The sequence below is a fragment of the Haliotis asinina genome, chromosome 1, assembly GCF_037392515.1.
Source record: "Haliotis asinina isolate JCU_RB_2024 chromosome 1, JCU_Hal_asi_v2, whole genome shotgun sequence".
Taxonomy (NCBI): Eukaryota; Metazoa; Mollusca; class Gastropoda; order Lepetellida; family Haliotidae; genus Haliotis; species Haliotis asinina.
Window position 1 is genome coordinate 59786354 of NC_090280.1, and position 22839 is coordinate 59809192.

The window sequence follows — 22839 nt, forward strand, 5'->3', positions numbered from 1 at the left end:
TAACAATGATAAGCATGATATATCAATATCAGCATAAAGCAATTTAATGTCAACGCAAATGCCAAAAGGTATGCATTCCAAATTGATATCTGCTTAAAGAATAATGAAAGCATTCTCACACTCAGGAACTTGACACACTTTCCAAGATCTGTACATACTTCTGGGTACCCATCTTACTGCTGGGTTGATAGGTAGTGCTTTAAACAATGAGTCAATGAAGTGATGGAGTTTTAAGCAAGTGATTTCTCATGATGATTCAATATTTTCAAATAATGACCAGGCAAATATTCATTCAGCAACAAATTTTAGTATATTAATTGTATTTTACACTGATAAAAAATGGTCATGCATTGTGCTATTTGTGTATTGTTTATTCCATCTGGAATTGTATTGACTGATTAAAAATGTTATTCATACTTTGTACATCGACAGAGACTAATGAATACATATGTGTTGGTCATAGCATTCTGTGAAACATATTAATGATCTAGTATATATGTGTTTATTTATGTATCAAAGAACTATGACAACTATTTATGTGTACATTTAAGTGTATGCATCACAAACTACACAGAAGGAGAAGAAGAAGAACACAAACAGGAAGTCAAATCAGGACAAAAGTAAAGAGAGACAAGAATCGTTGGTGATGACATGCAGACCACTACAAAAAGCACCAGGAATGGCAACCAATCACCTTCTAGAGATTTTTGATTGTCATCATCCGAATCTGAGGCAGCAAGTTCTTTAAGTTTTTTGGAGATTTCATTCAGTTCAGGGTCCTCACAATCGCTTTTGTTTGGGGAGGACTTATTGTTGCTACTGAGATCATCATCCAATTCCTCCTCTGCGAAACCTAATAGGGAGTAATTATTGTATAAAAACGTAAGAGCAAATCGCGCCTACCGTATTTCCTTTAACCTGAGCCCCTCAGTTTGTAGCAATTTTTATGACTCAAGGTTTTCAATCCATTTCAAAATAATGGTTGCTTTAATCTAAAGCAATAATCCACATTTCTTAATGACAACAAAAACATAAATGACTATCAATTCTATAGGATTAAAAGAGAGCCAAAATTATGAAGGAATCAGGCTAAAAAAATGCATTACACTTCCCGTAAGTGTAACAAAAGTCTATGTGTTTCAAAATCACTTGATCTGATGAATGAGTGAGTGAGTGAGTTGGGGGTCAATGCCATGTGAACTGTATTCCAGTTCTAGCATGGCCTGGCATATAACTGCTGGAGGAAAGTCTGAAACAACGCTTGTCTCAGACATATACCGCTCTGGCCAACTCCAAGGTTATGGTGCAGCCAAACCATAGAAACATTTGGAGCAAACCAGACTTCAAACCATCATCATTCCATGGTTAAAGGAGGCAACTCTCTACAGTGTATTGCAATGTCATGAACAACTAGGACTTGCACACATTTCAATTTTATGAAATTATAAATAGGAATATTTAGCTTTGATAAATTCAGTCATGTTATAAAGAGAAAATAAAACCAAAACAAGAAAAATCATCTGAAACAGAAACTTATTGAGTCTGATAATCTCAACACCAAAATTATATTTGTGTCGGTTAGGGGAAACACATTATTTTATGTTGATGCCAACACAATTTAATTGATAATCCAAAGCAATTATTAGAGGAAAAATTTGCAACATGTGGAAGCCAAAAATACATCTTGTTCAAGAAATGTCCTCATATAGTTCATGAAGAAACAACTTATTCCTAATTGCCCTGACAACATAATTGCATTGTACTTCAACGAATTGTTTTTCACTAAACAAAATATATACTGAACAGCACAAAAAAAACCCACAATTTAAAAAAAATGATACTATTATTAATGATGATTAATAATTAATCATGGTTAAATGTCTGAATTTGAGGATCTAAATGAATTCTTTATAAACTATTAACTTCAAAAGTATCGGATAACCAGTCTGAATTATTTGCCAAACTTCAAAGACAAAATAATGGCATAAATTATTGGAATGGATCGCTAAATATCGCTAAGGACACCCGGCACTCATGAAAATGTGTATATTAGCATGTCCTGCTTTGCAAGTACTCACAAAGTAAGCATTTGTATGTAAGTTGTGTACAGTAGTGAATCAGTCTGTCATATTTTAACATTTCCTTACACCCACTGAAGTGAGAATTTGGTTGCTTTAAAATCCTAAAACGAAAATGTTACCCTATTATTCTATTTTGTTTTTAGAAATATTCCAGCACTGGAAACACTGGAAGCAGGATTTACTCCTGTGGGAATCAAACCCAGGTTTCACTACTACAAGGGAGCTCTACTAGGCTAACCTACTAGTCAAAATTAGAAATAGGATGGGGTCATAAAATATGCACATACGTTAGTGGAGCAGTCCACATCAAATATAAACTTTGAGAGTAAATTCAGATTCGACATTTAAGGAAATATTTGTGCATAGAAGCAAAATAGAGAAAACACTTTTACTTTAGTAATGAAGATGTACATGAGGTTTGGGTGCTTTGATAATCATAAGATATCATAAGATTTTGACCCCCCCCCCCCCCCTCCAAAGGACAAAAACAAAAAACAAACAAATAGAATACACTGATAAGAGTTCACTTCAATATCTTTCAGAAATCAAATACTCTCCTCATAACATTGATCTCACTTTTACATAAAAGTTCACATAAAACGTCAAAATACATTTTTAAAAGTTTTTAATGCATGCAATGATCAAGCATTGTATTACATGATACATTAAGACTGTAATTGGAATTTAAATTATTCTGCCAGAGTAAATTACATATTTAACTTTTAATCTATTATAAAACAAAAAATGCTTTACTGAGAACTGAAGCAGGCAATGAGGATGTTCAACTAGCATTGGGTGCGTTGCAAACAACCAATCGCTTGCAAATGATGTACAGCGATTCGCCTGACAATGGAGCACTAACTTTCAGCTGCTTGCAATCACACCAATGGCTGGATGAGGTCGACTTGTCCTCAAACCAAAATGGCAGCTTAGGGAAATTTGAATTTGATGGCTGAACAAGAATTGTTTGACTGGCTAATTGGCTGAGACAGCTTACATCCCATCATTAACAGATTCTTCCACAGTTTCAATGACATCATCAACAATCATGAATTCATTACTCGTCATCAAGACTCTTCTAATATGTTCTTTATTTGGGCCAGACCAGCAAACAGTAATCACTTCACCAGTTTTGGAAGAGTGAGAAACACTTTGAGCTGCTGCAGGTCCGCAATAAGTGATTCATTTGCTTACCGTAAGCGATTTCCAGCTTGCAACGCACCCATGGTCTTAAGGCCCCTTATGATGCTTTCCTTAGTCTGTATTACCATGTTATCACAGTAACAGGTTTTTAAGATAAATGAGATAATGTTTCTCATCAGTCCAAAGGAAAACTTAGAAGCTGATCACAAAATGAATCGTGTCACTTTTATTTTAAGCTGAATCCATCACCAAACTGATGATCATTATTCCATTAAACAATGTACAATATTTGGTACCTATTTCATTAAACAATGTACAATATTTGGTACCTAGAATGTTGGATGACTGGCCAAGCACAGTCTAAAGTTTTAAGTTTTTCTTCCTTTATCGATATTAACATGGACCATTTGTTAAAGCATATTCTAGCTATATCGATCATAAGTATTTTCTTTACTTATGATTTCCAAAAGATACTTCTTTACTTTCAGTTGTTATTAACTCAGAATTTAAAAGATTCCCTATTTTAATAAAAACATCTACAATACAAATCATACAAGATAAGTACTTAAATTTGAATTTTAATCTGACTTGTCCCTTTCAATGGTTCTTGATTGTACAGATATGTCAGGCAACAGAATGATAATTAATTAATTAACTACTATTAATTACTAACTGATAACATATTGAAGAATGAAAAGAAACAAAAAAGACAAAACAGACTATGAATGAAATTGATTTAACCTTATGATCACATATAAATACATATATTTTGGGCCAGTGGCCTTTTACAGAATATTACCATCTTTCTGTCAATTAATACATTACATCTATGGACCCTGATCACTAAATGAAGACACATGCCACTAATCTAATACTATTTATCATACAGAAATACCCTACATCATTACGGACACAGGTTCATGTTGCAAGCCTATATTGTAGCAGAGATAACTAGGCTTCATAATTTAGAAACCTTTACAAGGTCTAATAATAATCTGTCATGGTCTCGCCATTTTTTATGAGCTTCTGTAATGGAAAAGGTTGCATGTTTCACTGCCCAGAGAAGAACCATGGACACAGCCATCAGAGATCAACACCCACAAGATGGCGTGGTCTTATTTTCGACGAACCAAAATGGATTCTTCTTCGGTGATAGCTTCAGAACAAATGATTACTTCACCAAATAGACGTGGAACTTTACTGACGTCACATACAATCAAAATGACTACCAATTATTATCTTCCTTGGAACAGATCTATAGCATGGAAATGTTATTATAAGATCTATCTGAGGTGCATTAACAGCACATGACAAAAGTTAATTTGAGGGACAGAAAACTGGGGTAAAGGTTTGACAACTTGGAAGACCTAAAATGAAATTTCAGCTGAAGTGTTAATTTTCTGATCAGTTAAGTAACATCTCTCTTCTAGTTGATTTAATTCATTTTTACTATTGTGTACATACTCTTTTTTTCAAATGACATTAAAATATTTATAAAAATGTGAATACAGTCAGGCTGCATTAATCCAGACATTTCTGTTTGTTTATCAAAAACATTTGGACAGTGAAACGTACGGACTACTGAAACTTGTAGTGGTCCTTGAAACTTCTTATGATGCCAGCATCCATTGGCTGAATGCGCGATGTGGTGTTTGGGGGCAAGAAATGAACTTTCATGTTGGTCAGTTTGACATTGGCACACTTGTGACTGGCAGCATTGTCACAAAGTAAGATCATGTGTTCACCATGTGATCGCATCTGTCTGTCATCAATATCCGATGTCATCAATGCTTTCTTGTTAAACAGACATCAGACATACATTTCTGGATTAAAGTCTCTTCCAAAACATCTGGGATGTCTCGAATTTGTGATGACAAACGGCTTAATTTTGACTGATCCAGCTGCATTTGCACACAATGTGATGGTGATTCTTTCTTTTAATTTCTTTGTGACAGGCATTTTCTTGTTTGCCAGTGTGTGATTTGGTCCCAGTTTATAAAACAACCACGTCTTGTCTATGTTGAAGATGTCTTCTTTGTTACAATCTTTAAGAATGGATTTCAGGTCCTCTCGACCACGAATTACCGCTGTTTTATCTGCACTAGCTGCTTCGCCCTGTTTTGAAATTGAATGACGAGATTTGAAGCGGTAAAGCCACCCACGTGAGTAGCCAAAGTCATGAATGTCCATTTTGTTACCAAATTCCTTTGCCTATTCTAGCAGACTATCATCACTGACTGAGGCGTTTTTACTGGTCATTTCATTGGTCCAAACATAAAGAGCCTCCTCTAGTTTTTGGTGTTTCGCATTTCTTGCCCAAGATAAGGAAGCCGAATCTTCAGCAATGTTTAACCATTTCTCCCTAGTACGCCAAATGTCCAAAACTGTGTTCTCGCTGATAGAATGTCCAAATTCATGACCAATATGTTTACACATAAGATTGAAACTGGCTTTAGGGTTTTTCTCTTTGTATCTACAAATGTCTCCTTTTTTGTGCTGGAGTAATTTGTCTTTTACGCATAGGGGCAGGACTTGCCATTATGACTGACAGGTGTCATGTGCACCTGATCTCATTTTGACACGATCAGTGTTTTATACAGCAAGTAAGCATGACAGGCATTACTCAAAGTAACCAAAAGTGAGACCTACTAATTGATCAAAATCACAAACTAACGACATGTTCAACTTGGAAGTGTCACTTAACAATTACCACTGAATGGGGCTGACAGTGTGAGGGGGTTATCTGAACCTTTTTGATGTACCGCCAGATTAATGAAGTAAAAAATATGTGTAATTAGCTAATCTGTTACCGCTAATTAACGTCTGGATACAGAGAATGAAGCACCAGATTAATGAATCAACAGGTAATGAGTTTACATAGCAAACAAGATTGGTTACAGCTAGTTATTGTCCGGATATCACAGGAATCGGATAGTCGGGGTCCGGACTAACGCGGCCAGACTGTATTTAGAAATTTCTTCAAGTAATATTGTCATTGTAAAAAGAAAACATACTACTTTATGGACAAATATTTCAATAGTTATGCGTAAGAATGAAGTGAGATTAACTTTCTTACATTTAAAATCATCACTCTAAAAGCTGCCTACATAGAATATCAAATAAAAGGACCTGCAGATGTGTTCGGCAAACATAACAAGATGCATAGAACTTTCTAGAAGCTCTAGCTAAAAGCTGAACTGTAACAAACATAACATAGAATCTAAAAGTCTCCAAACATGTAGTCTGCCAGTGTGGTATTACTGTCCAAAGTGTATCAGATGAACAGCAATATTGACTTGTTTTTTTATTTAACTGGTGCATTATTGTCTAACACTGCTTATTGTGAAGAAAACATAATGGTTTAAAACAGTAAATTTAGCAAACGGTGTTCATAAGCAATACAAAATGTGTAACATTATTTTCAAGTTGCATCCAGATATGGCATATTTTTATTTAAAAACAAACAGTAACTCCTAAATAGTTTACCCAGTGATCTTTTGAAGGTATTGTTGTAAAGTAGAGAATTTTCAGACTCAACAAGTCAAATGAGGATAATTACATCTTGCCTTTTAATCCTCCGTTTCACAAAATCCTAAATGAACTTTTCAAATACATTTTTTTTCATTTCATTCAAAACTGGTGTAAGTTTTGGTTTGATTCACAGCATGTCAGCATTCCAGCGAGATGAAGGTATCCTGTGATTGACATGATGACCAACAGTCCACAATGAGGGTGTCAGCCAAGTCACCAAGATGAGCTTGTGATCCGTTAAATCTCACCTCAAGGTTGTTACAACATTGAACTTATCCTGACCTAGATCCACATTACATTATGGGGGATTTCATAATCACAGAAAATTTTTGTGTACAATTTAGCAACAAATCCAAAAGATGAAGTTTTGATTGGCAGCAATGTCCACAATGCCATTAGACATGCTGCCAAAGAACAAATGATAAAATGCCGGGTTTGACCATATCCCAGTTGCATCAATGATCACTGAATTGTCTGGTTCTGACATGATTATTTTGAGATCACTGATCATAGCTAGAATATTGCTGAGTATAGTGTAAAAACAAACAAACAAACACAAAATCAGAACTGAAAAACAGAATTCTTGAATTATCAGTTTGAGGTAAGGCTTCCTTCTGCCATCTGGATGCAACATTGTATTTTGCAAGTGCTGAAAATACCACATAATGGTCGTTGCTGCGGTTTTGCATTGTTTTTAATAATTATGCATAAAATTATATCTATATAGTAAATAGTACAAAAAATTAGTTGAGTTTTGTATAAACCTTCAGCAATTTTTCAGCCATGACAGATAGGCAACAAGAACACACAATTTAACCATGGAGAGTCGAACCTGAATATTTAGGTGACAAGTGAACACTTTAACCACTGGACCGTCTACTAGGGATTACATGATGTCATTGATTTAGTGCTGTGTAAGACTACATTCAGCATTATTTCAGCCAAATGACATTTAAATGGACCAAGAAAACCATATATTCTTTCCATCAGAGTTGGACACAATGATTTGACTGTACCAGGAAATGTCTCAGTATCATAGATGAGGCAAAAACAAACTGTGCTCTTTCTGTAATAAAAATACATAACTTTAACCAAATAAATTTTGAAATGTAACATTACCAACAAAATAGCTAATACATAATAAAGAATTCAATATAAATGACCATGAAAATCATGGAGAAATCCCCTCACCTGTGTCAAGAGATTTGCTGGATTCAGAGGTTGGAATATAACCAACAGATGACTCACTGAGGGAGAAATGAGAGGGAACCACAGGATCTAGATAAAGTATTTGAAAGAAAGAAATTAAGAAATTCTAAAATAACATGATAAAGAGATAAAGTTTGATCGGTATGACAGATCACAGCAAATTGATAACTTGTCTTTCACAAATTTAGTCTGAATACATGTTATACCACACCAAATGAGAATCCATCCTTTAACAAACACTTTTCATAGGGAGTCTACAGTGCAGACTGAATTATATGAAAGCTCTGATTGGCTGATTTTGTGTAAGCCGTTTGTGCTTTTAAAAGTACATACATCAAGTAATTAATAATGGCAATATTTTGTAGTATTCAGTGCTGACTTTTTACTGTATGTACAGATATTTTCAGGTGCAAGGTATTTTGTGCAGAACTGGGGTATGTCTCTTTATCTTCCTGTATTCAGAAAAGGTACTGAATGAGGTGGTCATATTATACATTTTCATTGATTCTTTAAGGCCAAACTATGCACACATGTATATGTAATAGCTGTTGATATCTTAATTTTTATAAACACCAAACATTTTTACAAAAGTCAGAGGGAAAATTGGTTTTGTGTAATCTTGAGATACTCTGTGACAAACATTAGGTAATTACAGTGTATATACTGACATGTAATTACAATGTATATACTGACATGCAGAGGCATTTTATCATTTGAAGCCTCATGTTAACATCTGCTACAAAATAAAACTCAGATAATATTCATTATCTTCTATACAAATAAAGGAGAGAGTAAGCATAGTTTTAGTAATATATTTAGTAAAATTACGCTTTTAGTAATATTCCAGCAATATCACGGTGGGCTTCACACACAGTACCCATGTGGGGAATTGAACCCGGGTCCTCAGTATGATGAGCAAATGCTTTAACCACTAGGCTACCCCACCATCCCTGTAAATAAATGACGCTAATGGGTGCAACTGACTGTGTTTTCAGTTTTACCAAGAATTAATAAAAAACATCCACCCACCCTTTTTCAGAAACCTTTTTTCCAAAAGCAAATTCACAGAGCTACAAATGATCAATGCAAACTGTTTATTTTGTTTTTTATTTATACAGTATGATGCAGTAAGAAGTTTAATTTGAAACATGCCAAAGGTGCATCAAATGTCAAAGACATAACTTAGTAATTTTGTGTAATTTATATATATTGTCCAGATTGTTTACAACAAAGCTTAACCAATAATAGATTGAAGAAATATATCCAAATGTCACTGTACAGTAAGTTCAAATGAGCTTAAATTGAAACTCCCACACTTTCTGTATATATGCTATGGGTGGCCAACATGTTGCAGCTGATGAGTGTAATACAACACTGTGAACTGACAAGCTATTTGGTAGAATCTATTAATCATGTCCAAATACAGTACAACAAATCCTTACTAATATTAGTCTTTACAGTCAAGAAGTTATTAAAATGCCACAGCAGAATGATCGGAATTAACCTACAAATGTCAAAATATCTTTCTTCACTGCCTTAATGTCAAAGCTTTTGATGACAAATTGATTTTTTATATGAAAACCGAATAAGCTTCTTGATATTCAAACCATCCTGAATAAATACCATTTATGGTACTATTTTTGTTTGCTTAGTTTCATGCTCATTTTGGCCTAATTCTAAGAAAAAAATTCTTTGTTGCCATAGTTACACTGAAGCAAACGTATATGATTATTATTACTGTAAACTGATGCCGAATCTCTGGGGGGTGAAAAAGGAATGGGCTTCACACACTGTACCCATATGTGAGCTCAAACTCAGGTCTTTGGCATGATGAGCAAGTGCTTCAACCACAAGGCTATCCCACCGCTTCTATTTTAAGAATGAATTACTTTAATACTGGTAATATGCAACTTGTATACATTATGTTTTTATATAGCAGTATTTTTCTTTGCATGTTATACATGTGGAATTAATTGCTTCTTTCAGAAAGCATGGTCAAGGGAAACAGAGAGAATCGAGCTGTAAACAAAGTCTTCTCCAGACACAGTGACCATCCATCTCAACACAGATCTTGTTAAACACAGACTTCTGGTATTGGCAAGAAATGATTTGCCAGGAATTTCATAAACATTTTCTGAGGATTTTGGTAAAAAAACGATCTACACATCTTACCTGGTGCAAGTTCTCGCTGGAAATATTACGTAATTTGCATCACAACGCTACTTATCACAACCTGAAGACATTCATGAACCAAATTCTACAAAAATAGCGCCAGATAACCATTGATGCCACCCTTGTCTGGAGAAGATGTAACTAAAGGAAAAAGCTGAAAAACACCACAAACCCTCTACTGGGTGACCATTTTGATTGGAGGAAGATCTTCGATTATAACTGTTGCTAGGCAACAAGGGGAGAGCATCAGTACCAGTAGATGTATGTTGTGGTTTCTCAGTCTGTATTTCTGTGGAAGTAGTTAAAGCTCTGTGGTGCAGTGCTTCCTCTTTTAGTGCGGTTAGTTCTGCCTTTAGGTCTGCTTGTCGGTGCTCATGCACTTGACACTGCTGCTCAAGGTCCTGTATTCTGATCTGAAATACAGAGCATTCATTCTTGTCAGCTGTTTGGTTTGTCGTTTAATGCCACAGTCAGTAATATTCCAGCTATATGGCAGCGGTCTGTAAATAATAAAGTCTGGATAAGACAATCCAGTGATCAACAGCATCAATCTATGCAACTGGGATATGATGGCCTAGACCCATGAAGGTCCAGAGTAGAATAGGCCTTCAGCAACCCATGCTTGCCATAAAAGGCGACTCTGCTTGTCGTAACATGCGACTAACTGGATCGGGTGGTCAGACTTGCTGACTTGGTTGCCACATGTCATCGGTTCCCAGTTGCTCAGATTGCTGCTCATGATGTTGATCACTGGATTGTCACGTCCAGACGTGATTATTTACAGGCCGCTGCCCTGAATATTGCTGAGTGTGGCGTGAAACTAAATTTACTCGCTCACTTACTATGATGACATGTGTCAACCAAGGTAGCAAAGCACCCAATCCCATTATTCGAATCTTTTGACAAGCATGGGTTACTGAAGACCAATTTGAAACCAGAGACATTTAACATCCGTTTAAATACATATCCGACTTCATGATTCTTTATAAGTGATTAGTCCAGTAATAGTATTAGATTGATACTCAGTGAAAGAACACATCAAAGGGGGAATATGTATGTCCAAAATCAATTGTCTGGATGGTAAACTGATTCAGCCAGAACTGCTCCTACCATTACCCACCCCACCAATAAGGTTATCATGATGTATTTTCTTAAATCCGCTGGGGATAAGAGACAAGTCTTACCTGGAGCTCCCTCACTGCTGTCTCGTGTTCTATTTTTGCCTCTTCCTGTGACTGTAACAGAAAAAAGTGAGTGGCTGATGAGATCCTGCTACAAGTAAGGGACACAACTCCACAAAATGGACCATGGTACCTCTTAGTGACTCATCAGAGGGCAATTAAGAAAATTTTCAAACTGATGAATTTGGTCCTATTGTTATAGAGAATGATTTTCCTGCTAAATGATGTGCAGGATTCCTGTTGCCAAAAGTTACTTTTAGGTCAGACCAATTCTATTTCTTCTTTTACAGATTTCTGTCCTCAGAAAACCTAAAGGCAGGGGGAAAAAATAAAAATAAAATCACCAGTCAAAGTAATATTCTTTCTATATAATAAAAGTATTTTTGCTTTTGGCAACTTATGAAGTGCATGTGGGCAAAAAATAACTGAAAAGACATTTCCTTGTGAGTTCATTACAAGTACATTTTTGACCAATAAAAACATTAGGACTATTTTTTGAGCAGGGAAAATACATTTACATTATCTCTTTTCTTACTCTTGAAAAATAATGACCTGCAGATCTGTAAAACAAGAAATAAAATTGGTTTGGCCTCATACAAAATAATGGTTGAGAGGGGGTCCCCTCGTACTGTTTCTGAGCAGCTGACATTTTAGAAAAGTTCTCTCTACCTCATGCAACCGGTCAATCTCACTCTGTTTGTGCTCAAGTTTTCGGAGTGCTTCCTGATAGTCATTGTCCAACTGGTGAAGCTGTTCTGAGGATTGCTGGAGATCCTGTAATGAAAGGGGAGATAAGTCAGTGAGTTTTAAGGGGACATATCAATGTGCTTCTGTTCTGTGAAGTGAAGCAAGACAAGTCAGTGAATTAATGTTACTGCAAAATAAGGGAGATAATTTCAGTAATTTCCTGTTCCTGTAAAATTAAGGGAGATAAGCAGAGAAGGCGAATTCCAAGCTCCTGTCTACTCCTGGATTAACTCCTAGTTTCTATTCTTCAAATGCCTTTCAAATCAGTAGCACTAACTACTCAATTCCCTTGCTATGTGTCCACCATTGTCATCTGATCACTGCTGTGTATATCGATATCCACTTCCAAGATTTGATTCACTTGATGAAGTAAGGATATGCTCCAAAAGTTTGTGTTCATCATAAGCAATGTTCTCTTTTATGTGTATTACTTCTAAATTCCAATCAATGACCTTAAATACTATCCTTAATAGATGACTTTAAATAGTTCCATGGTATCAAACAATAGAAATAGAAGCAACAAAACAGTGTCTGTCCATGATCATAAATACCCTCTGCCAAAAGCAGAGTTGACTATACAACTGTGACCACATCCGCAGCAGATATTTGTTTCAGCAGTATTAAAACTGTAACAAATGGGGTCTGAACCAGACAATCCAGTGAGTGGCACCATGTGATAGAATGACAGAGCATGTGTTTATGAATCACCATGACGTAGAGATTATACAAGGTGTTCTCATACAGATGGGTCTAGTTTGCAGAGAAAAAAGGAAAATTAAGTTCTTCAGAATTCAAAATGCAATGGTTTTGTTATTTGGGATTGAGAAAGGTGATCATTCTACACTGACAAAGACTTCCAGGCTGATTGTATCTCACACTGTGTGTGTGTGCGTGCGTGCGTGCGCGCGCGCATAGAGCTCAGGTCATAAATCTGTTGAAATTAAGCAACATGGAGCACAGAAAGTCCATGGAAGGGTGACCATGTTTGGCAGCTTGACTCTTGAGATTTTCTATGGACTTCAGTCCTGTCCTAAAACAAAGTACATGTGACACATGTGGTCTCACTTTAGGCAAGAGAATTTGTTAAACTTGCCTCTGTTCACTCAACAGAAAATGGGTACCCGGTGGGATAAAGTCATGTCACTATAACCTTCTAGCGCCTCACAGGCAGCTTGGGTTATCTGGGGTAATAATTAATCAGATTCTGATTACAGCATCCAGTGTGCAACTTGTCAGATGGATTTTAGAGACTATGTTAATGAAGTATTAATTATTATGTATGCCGGAGTGCATGTATGCATGCATCATGCTTGTTTTATTTTTGAAGGGGGAGATGAGACTGTTCCAAGGATGTTATGTTATGTTGTGTTGTGTTATTCTGATCTCACAACCTTCCCCTCCATCTACATGCAACATTTTTTAATGACCCCTTCCCATCTCATGTGATAATACAATGATAATGTAACAAATTAGAGAATCTTCAGCTATGGCATCATAAACCATGGCAGCCATCAACTGAACAACACTGCAGAACACTGCAAAGTCTCCAGCCTCAGATTTATTGTTGTGGCAAATGTTACAATCACAATACAGCGGACAACATGCAAGCTGCACGCCCACCTCCTGTAATTTTATCTCATGGCCTGAAACTGACTCACTTTCTTAGCACACAGCCGAGAAGGAAGATGAAATCAGAGGTTAGCAAAAGCTTGGTTGATCACGTATGCTAACATGAACATCATGGTTTTGTCATTTATCAACATCTCTTTCCCCCACAACAACCCTGTCATGTTTTCTCTTCCATCTCTGTGTAATTTCACAACCTCTCTGGCCATGTTGGTCATGTACTCCTATAGATCCTGGTTAGAATTGGTCTTCAGTAACCCATGCTTGTCATTAGAAGCAACTAACGGTATGAGGTGGTCAGGCTTGTATCCCAACTGTGTGCTCATGCTGTCGACCAGTGGACTGTCTGTCCAAACATGATTATCTACAGACCGCAGCCATAAGCTGGAATATTGTTGGGCATTAAACAACAAACAAATGAAACAAGCTGTGGAATATGTTGGGCCATCATTGGCCTCATCATACAAGACAACATTACGAGATGGGACTTGTAGTTACCTTACCTGGTGCTTGGCAATAAAGGGTGAAACAAGTACAAGTCAGATATTTAATTGTAAGAATCTTGAATGCCATGTTAAACCTAATTTCACCTAATTTCACCTAACCTCACCTCATCTCACCCCACCCCTACCATCTGCATAACCTCAACAGTGGTGAGGTAGCCTAATGAAATGTTTGCTATCCACATTTGTCTGTAGATCATGTCCAGTTCCTCCACCATAATATTGCTGGAAAATACCTAAAAGCAGCAAATACATACTCACTCAATCACTATTCTCATGATAAGATTCAATATGTTCACCTACACAATAACGGACATGCTTCCCCATGTTTCTTCAGTAAATAAAACACATCCTTATGAGTAAATAGAGATGCTTTTCCTATGTTTACTTTTTATGCATTTGTCAGAAGATGAACTTCCACTAATGTGGTCCTTACTTTCTCTGCTAATGTGCTCCTTACTCTCCCATAATGTGATCCTTGCTCTCCACTAATGTGATCCTTACTATGTTCCTTACTATCCATGTCCACTAATCACTGTTCTCCTTACTTTCCACTAAAGTGCTCCTTACTTTCCACTAAAGTGCTCCTTACTCTTTCCACGAAAGTGCTCCTTACTCTTTCCCCTAAAGTGCTCCCTACTTTCCACTAAAATGCTCCCCACTCTTTCCACTACAGTGCTCCTTACTCTCCCCTAATGATCCTTACTCTCTCCCCTAATGTGATCCTTACTCTCAATACTAATGTTATCATTACTCTCCACTAGTGTGTTCTTTACTCTTCACAAAAGTGCTCCTTACTGTCTACTAATGTACTCCTTACTCTCCAACAGTATGGTCCTTACTCTCACCACTGTGATCCTTACTCTCAAGTAAAGTGCAATTTACTCTCCACTAATGTGCTCCTTACTCTGCATAAATGTGCTCCTTACTCTCAATTAATGTGCAATTTACTCCCTTACTCTCCACTAATCACTGTGCTCCTACTTTCCACTAAAGTGCTCATTACTCCTTCCACTAATGATCCTTACTCTCTCCCCTAATGTGATCCTTACTCTCAACACTAATGTGCTCCTTACTCTCCACAAATGTGCTCCTTACTGTGCTCTCTTCAACTCCTTACCCTCAACTTACATGGTCCTTCCTCTCCACCTGTGTACTCCTTATTATCCACAAATGTGATCCTTACGCTCTCCACTAATTTGATCCTTACTCTCTCCACTAGTGTGAAAATTACTCCCTCTCTGCTAATGGTGTGCATTACCAAGAATGGGTTTCACAAACTGTATGGTGATGGGGAGTTGAACCTTGGTCTTCACAATGACAGGCAACAACTATAGGCCACAAGGCTATCAATAACCTCTCCCAGCATCTGATAATCCACCACTGACATAACGATGACTCAACATGATGGCATCCCCAAGCTAATAACGCTCCAACAGAATCAGGTGGCAATGGCCTTCCCGAGAAAATGGTCCTCTGACTCTAATTAACAGAAAACTATTGCCATTTCTTTCAAGTAACAATTGCCACTAAGATGTAGAGAAGCAGCAGACCAACGTCCCCAAGCTAACACAGACACTCCTGGGGTTAAAGAAATATGACCTTTCCATGAAGCAAGTGCTTCCACTCCGGCTCGATGCCAAGTAGACAAAGGCTGCCAATCACTTAAGACTTGTAACTTGTGTCAGTATTCAACCTGCCTTTGATTAATGATTAGAAACATGTCTACCTTTATTGACTGAAGAGCTTTAAATCGTCACAAAAAGTACACAGGACAGTGAGTGAAATGAATTCCGAATTAATTTCTGTGTGATGTTTTACACCTCACGATTTTCCACTGTGCAAATTCTGCCTGTAAATAATCATCCATATATACCAATTGTTGATACCATGATCAAACCATGCCAAAAATGATGCAATTACACACTGTGACCAAATCAAAGAATCTGACAGACAATCAATTTAACTGTTGCTAGGGGCCAAGAATCCCATTTCCACTTAACCCAAACATGCTCCCTCACTCACAGCAATGTCAGATTTTCCTGACCCCATGAAAGTAATGCTAAGGTATCTTGAACAAGATTCTAACTCTATAAACTTATGTGACAACAAATTTCAAACATGCTTAACACAACAACCTAAATGAATACTTCTCTCCCCAAAGATGTTCACAGGATGGATCAATCACAAGTGACAGGACATAAATATCACCAGGTATAGGGTCAGTTTCACGTATTGCATCACTGTCTTGTTAGCAAATCATCTGCATGCTCATTGGTCATCCATCAACAACAGGAACTAATCACACCATACAGACAGAGACAGGGACGTCACGACTACATGTCTACATGGCACCCTAGAGATAAGTCATCTCTCCATCGTCAGAATCCCAGGGTTCCTTTCATAAAGCAACCCTTACTTTAGGTTAACCTTAACCACCATTCTTTGACTTTAAACTAAGGTTACCTTAGTGACTTACGATCTCCTTAGTGCTTTGTGAAAGGAGGCCATATTGTTAATGTGTCTCCAGCTTGTTTGGACTGCACTTAACAATATTTAACCCTTATGGTGAGATGGGAATTCATACATTTGTTTTTAATATACTGAAATTGAGCAGGTTGGTTGGTTAACTAATAAAATAATAGTTCAGTTGTTTAACATCGCACCACTCAACCCCATTGGTTGCCTCTTACAACAAACATGGATTGCTGACGACCTATTCTAGTGCCAGGTTTGGTTTGGTGTATTCATTAACTAAGTTTAACACCACTCTCAGCAATATTCTGGCTGCATGGCAGAAGCCTGTAAATAACTGAGTCTGGACCAGACAATCCAGTGATCAACAGCACGAGCATCAGTCTACACAAATGGTATACGATGACAGGGATCGAAATTATTAGTGCCATTGTACCGATGACACGGCTAAGATTGAAATGGCATGGTTAAATTCTTACCTGTGTGCCCTTGTGGTACACTTGATTTGTTTGCGAAAGTGCATTAAAGTATGTTTTAACCATTATTATCTTTCATGCTTTAAAATGAAATTATGAACAAGGATCAATGATAAAGTGTACAGATCAGTCAGACAGCTACTTATCAATGTCTTTTGAAAGTTTTGAGGTCAGTAAATAAACAAAAATACCAAGCATTGTTTTGTTACTCATGATTTATAAGTGAATGTTATTATAACTTTTACATTCACTTCAGGTTATGTAGTTTTTTTAAGTTCAGTTAAAGAGACCATGAATTTATGGCACACCTGGCACTGAAATGGCACACTTAAATTATCATGACAGTGCCTATGAGGCACACTTGAAAAAAACCTAATTTTGATCCCTGGATGACATGTTTTAACCTTTAAGTCAGCTCATCCAACAAGCATGTGTTACTGAAGGCCAGGGGTCTGGAGGACTCAATGATTAATGCATACACTGCAACATATATATTCTTAGTTGTGTAACATATATAACATATATAACACTATCCACCTACATAGAGAGACAAAAATATTTCAGTGTTTTGTTTTTTTTCTAAAGCATGGCAAAAATTAGCAGGGGGCTGAAGGACTATATAATTTATGGATACAAATGTGACCTTTAAAAACATTTGAAAGTGTCAGTGAAACGTTTACCACACTGTACATGATGGAGGGACTGTTTATCAAGTGATTGACATCATGTGCGTTACCCACGTCAAGGGGCATGACCTCCCAATTTGTTAGCTGGCCACAACATTTGTGAACAGATAAGCACCAGATTTTGACAAACATCTTCACATTGTCTTTTAAGGCCTTATTTTCATATGTGTTTTAATGTTGCATAAAAAGAAAAATACAAAGTTAAGCCACTTCCACCTGTTATCAAATGAATACACGTTACAAGTTTCAACTGACCATTAAATTGTTTCAGTTTTATACTAAATTAAAATAATTCTTAACTTTGCAGACTGACACTTTTCCACATTTGATATTCCAGTCTTGATCATCTGCTTAAACCAATTCCATTGGGAAGAAAACACACTTAAAAATTCCAAAGATGGATCAGTGAAAATCAGAGGGTGAGTGAGGGTGTGAGTTAATTTTTATGTCGATTCAAGCATGATCTGGGGATGAAAGGAATGGGCTTTGAACGTATGTGGGGAATCAAACCTGGGTCTTCAGTGTGACAAGCAAACACTTTAACCAGTGGGCTTCCCCATCTCCCCTGAAATTACGATGATACCAGGTGTTCCTCAAAAGCTTGACCTACTCTACTGGAACCACCTGTATGCAAACAATCTGCATAAGAAAGTGAGCATTAACTTGAAGCCTATGAGGCATGCCAAAGTGGCAAACAAATGGCATAAAATGTCAAGGTGGTATTTAATCTGTAGCTCACAGCAACAATTCTTTTGCGATAACAGTGGCATAAAGGTGGCACTGTCACTTATGAAATGGTTTAGAGCAAACAAATATTGATCAGTTGTTTTCCTACATAAAATCTTGTAAAAGATACTTCCCATTCATGCCAGTGGGCAGATTGTCAAGGCTTGTTCAAAACTTGTTCAAACCTTCTTCTGATGTCTCTGGATTATTAACAACCAACTACATAAAACATTTTGTAACACACATGAATTAATGCACAGGTGCTTCCTGAAAGACATATACAAGGAGGCTATAGGGAGGGTTAATGACAAGGTTCTATTTTAGCCATTTTTAGAATTTTTTAATATAATTTTACAGACACTCCATGGACCTTGAATCCAGTGACACTAACATAAACATCATACCCAGCTGTGTGAAAGAGTGAATGAGTGAGTGAATTAGGTTTTATCATGGTGTCCATGATAATATGGAAGTTTGTTTGTTGTTTAATGCTGTCATGACGTCATCAGATCCCAAATGTATACATCAGAGCTTTTGTTGTTGATCACTGAAATCTCTGGTCCAGGTTCAGATATTTTCAGACTGCCAGGTTGCTGGAATATTGCAGTCTTCAACAATAAGTAATTAAACAAATGAGATGCGATGACACCTACCCTGACTAGTATCTCCAAGCTATCGACTTTGTACTGCAATGTGGAAACGTCCTCCTTGGCTACCTCTCGCTCCTGCTGAACTTCTGCGAGTGTAAGACGTAGAGTACTGCATTCCTCGTTGACCTGCAAAAACAAGAGAAGACAACTCTATTTACTTGTTGTGTTAAATGATAACAAAAGATAATCAGGTCAAGGATCAAATTCAGCTGAAATCTGGAATTCAAACACAACATAAGTGTATCCTGTCATGGCCAAAGAAAACAACTCCATATATACCGAACAACATCATGGACCTGTGACCTCACAATCAACCCTAACCAATTGTAGTGGAATCACCAGAATGACCAGCATGTACTAGTGAGTGAGTGAGTTTAGTTTTACGCCGCTTTCAGCAATATTCCAGCAATATCATGGCAGGGGACACCAGAAAATGGGCTTCACACATTGTATCCGTGTGGGGAATTGAACTCAGGTTTTTGGTGTGATGAGCCAACGCTTTAACCATTAGGCTACCCCATCGCCCTGAGCATGTACTAGTTGTATTCCACATAAATATCCTATAATAATATATAATAATATCCCTTCCTAACAATAACCCAAACCATTTGCTAAATATTGACCAGTAATAATACTGAGGGAAAAAAATAAGGGATCACATGAGAGGACAAGTAGTCCTTTTTCCTTTTCAAGGTTTCTTTACAAGCTGTGTATCGCATACCTTGTGAAGAAACCTGGTAACACATAAGGGAACACTTGTGCTTTAATGTGATCCCTTATTTTTTTTCCCTCAGTATATACTCAATAAGGACCTAGACTCTTAACTGGATGAATAAAGTATTACATATAGTTCCAGTAACCTATCAGTAACAAGACCCTGTACTATATGGAAGAATATAGAATACAATTGTATAACTAATGAGTATCCAGTGTGATACTGGACAAATAAGTATGTGTGTAAACCCGCATGATAAATCATATAGGGATTATGCATGGAATGGTCCAGAACCATGAAATCCTTGAAACCTTTTTCAACAAATCATCACAAACCTCCTTAGAGATCTTCATAGACGGGCGCCATTGGGGCACTCACTGATTTATCTTGAAAACATATACTTCAAATAGTTTGTCTCAGTTGATTCCCAGAAGAAGGAATTTGTCATGAAGCAAAGGTTATAATCATAAATCAAGATAAACAGCCAGTCAGATTCTCCCCAGGGAGTTCAGAATTCACAGTTTTAAAACTGCCACTAAATATCTCCCGCATGGCAGATTATGAAACATTCAGATCTTACAATCTTACATATTCTTGAAGAGCTGAGGCAGCAGTATCTAAAAATCGAATCTGGACCACACAATTCAGTGACTAACATCATCAATATAGTCAGTACAAGTGGGTACTGATGATATGCATCTACCACTGACCATCCAAACCATTTTGTAATGTGCTGACCTTTTGTAACAAAAATCATACAGCTGAAAGCAATTCTAACCAAGATTAAGATCAAGTGGTCGGTAAATAATCAAGTCTGGATCAGAAATCCAGTGACCAACAGCATGAGCATCAATCTACACAATTGTGATACAATGACATATGTCAACCAAGTCAGCAAGCCTGACCACCTGTTAGTCGCCTCTCATGACAAGCATGGTTTAGTAAAGTCTATCGACCCGGAAGCTTCACAAGCAGCAAGATCTTGAAAGATGCAGCATTTTAAAGAAATTACATTATAGAAACTACCCTCACAAATACACAAGAATATACAGCTGTATTGTAACAAATGAACTTGACGCATCCCATGTTAAACTCTTGTCTAGCATATGTTGGCATTAGCCGATTCCACAGAAAAACATGGCACCAGCTGTACAGTCTAGAACTTATATTTAGATCATTAATTACAACATCTATTTCTTTTTCAATCTCCCTTGATCACTGCACATGCATGTAGAAAGGTTATACACGCCAACAGGAGCTGTTTTAATGAGAATGGATTTTTACTGACATGACTATGCCTTCAAAGGAATGATCTTCTTGGTCCAGTCCTCACATTTAGCAGAGAATATATGACAAGTTATGTAAGTTCAAAGGGATGTTGTCATGTAGATGTTGACTGAAAGATACAGCATGAAACACTGAGACGGATTTCATTATTTTTCTTCTTTTAATTTTCAGTTAAATTTACTGGAAAATAACTTCCGTTTGTAAAGTAATTATTAAAAAAATTACATTCGTCTATTTTTTAACAAGAAATTGAAGGACACTGAGAGGGAATTCATTATCAGTGTGAGTGAGTGATTGAGTGAGTGAGTGATTGAGTGATTGAGTGAGTGATTGAGTGATTGAGTGATTGAGTGAGTGAGTGAGTGAGTGATCGAGTGATCGAGTGAGTGAGTGAGTGAGTGAGTGAGTCTTGCAACAGAAATTTTACAGCTGTTCTCAACAAGACTACCAGGTAGTCAGGAATAAGATGAGAGGGTCCAGGTTTACATTAGCCCCAAAATTCTGATATCGAAAAAGCCAACTATCACCAAAACTTAATTCTCAATTAATATCTGGAAACAGGCAGAGTGTAATACCTTTTCATAAGTCACGTTGTAAAATCCTCCTCTTAACTAATGCTTGAAGAAAACTTGTAAATCACTGGGAAAAGTCAAAACTTAGTTGACTGGATACTAGTATCCAAGTCACATGACAACACTAGCTGTCAGGCATCAAAAGATCAGCAGATGTTTAGGCATAATTCATAATTTTTGTTGAAGGGATTAATCCATAAACCAATCAAAACTAAACTTGAAATAGACCAGCTGAGAAACAAAGAACTTTCAGAACAGAAACATGTCCAAGTTATGCTGACACAAAGCAGGTGAAATGTACAACGATGAAATATACGACTTCATACTCAACCAGCTAATGTTCTGTACCAACCTAGCCTGTCGTTAAAGTATCAGACCACTGCTCTGGAAATCTGCTCCCTAATAAACCCTCATCACCAGCAGAGGCATTTCTTACATGCCGTGTGCTGTATGGCAACACTGGTGTTAAATATTCCTGTCTCCATCGAGACAAAATGTCCAAAGTATTATTTTCTACTAAAGAGATGTAATCTATTCCACGACATCATGACAGACACGTAAAACAAACCTTTGGTTAATATTCTTCCTGAAATGGATGTTAGCTGCATGGTGAGGTGAGTTTCGTGTTTGCATCACGTACAAAGATAGGACTAAAAACACTGGCTGAAGATAAGGCCTTCTGTTGTTACATGCAAGGACAGTGGATAAAACTGACAATATCTCTAAATGAGAAAAAAAAAACTGGTAATAGCTGTGTCAATTGTGATATTGAAAAAAGGTATTAAACTTGCCAACCTGAATCCTTTAAATTTGACATACAGTTAAATGATACATACAGTCACCCTCAGGTAAGAGGAAATGGATCTTAGCAAACGCAAGAGTACTCCCATCCTTATATCATCATCATCATCATCATCATCATCATCATCATCATCATCATCATGTTACTATCGGCACCAGCATGAGCACCTTTATCACCTGTCATGTCAAGACAACCAAGACTTGCTCATACTGTATTGTATCTATCACCCATAAGAACTTATTCTCCATTCAATGCCT

The 22839-nt window shown here is 36.9% G+C and overlaps 1 protein-coding gene across 19 annotated transcripts in view; it reads right to left on the minus strand.

The window, feature by feature from the left end:
* LOC137295273 (RIMS-binding protein 2-like) overlaps positions 1-22839 on the minus strand; it is a 257071-nt gene that overhangs the window by 25204 nt on the left and 209028 nt on the right. For 17 of the 19 annotated variants that reach the window (XM_067826613.1, XM_067826653.1, XM_067826645.1 and 14 more), the window contains 6 exons: positions 19210-19332; positions 11987-12091; positions 11321-11371; positions 10309-10549; positions 7947-8033; positions 695-853 (listed from right to left, as the gene is read on the minus strand). In XM_067826613.1, coding sequence (XP_067682714.1) covers positions 695-853; positions 7947-8033; positions 10309-10549; positions 11321-11371; positions 11987-12091; positions 19210-19332 — 766 coding nt within the window. The remainder of the gene's footprint in view (positions 1-694; positions 854-7946; positions 8034-10308; positions 10550-11320; positions 11372-11986; positions 12092-19209; positions 19333-22839) is intronic. The other 2 variants (XM_067826618.1, XM_067826658.1) reach the window with 2 other exon arrangements.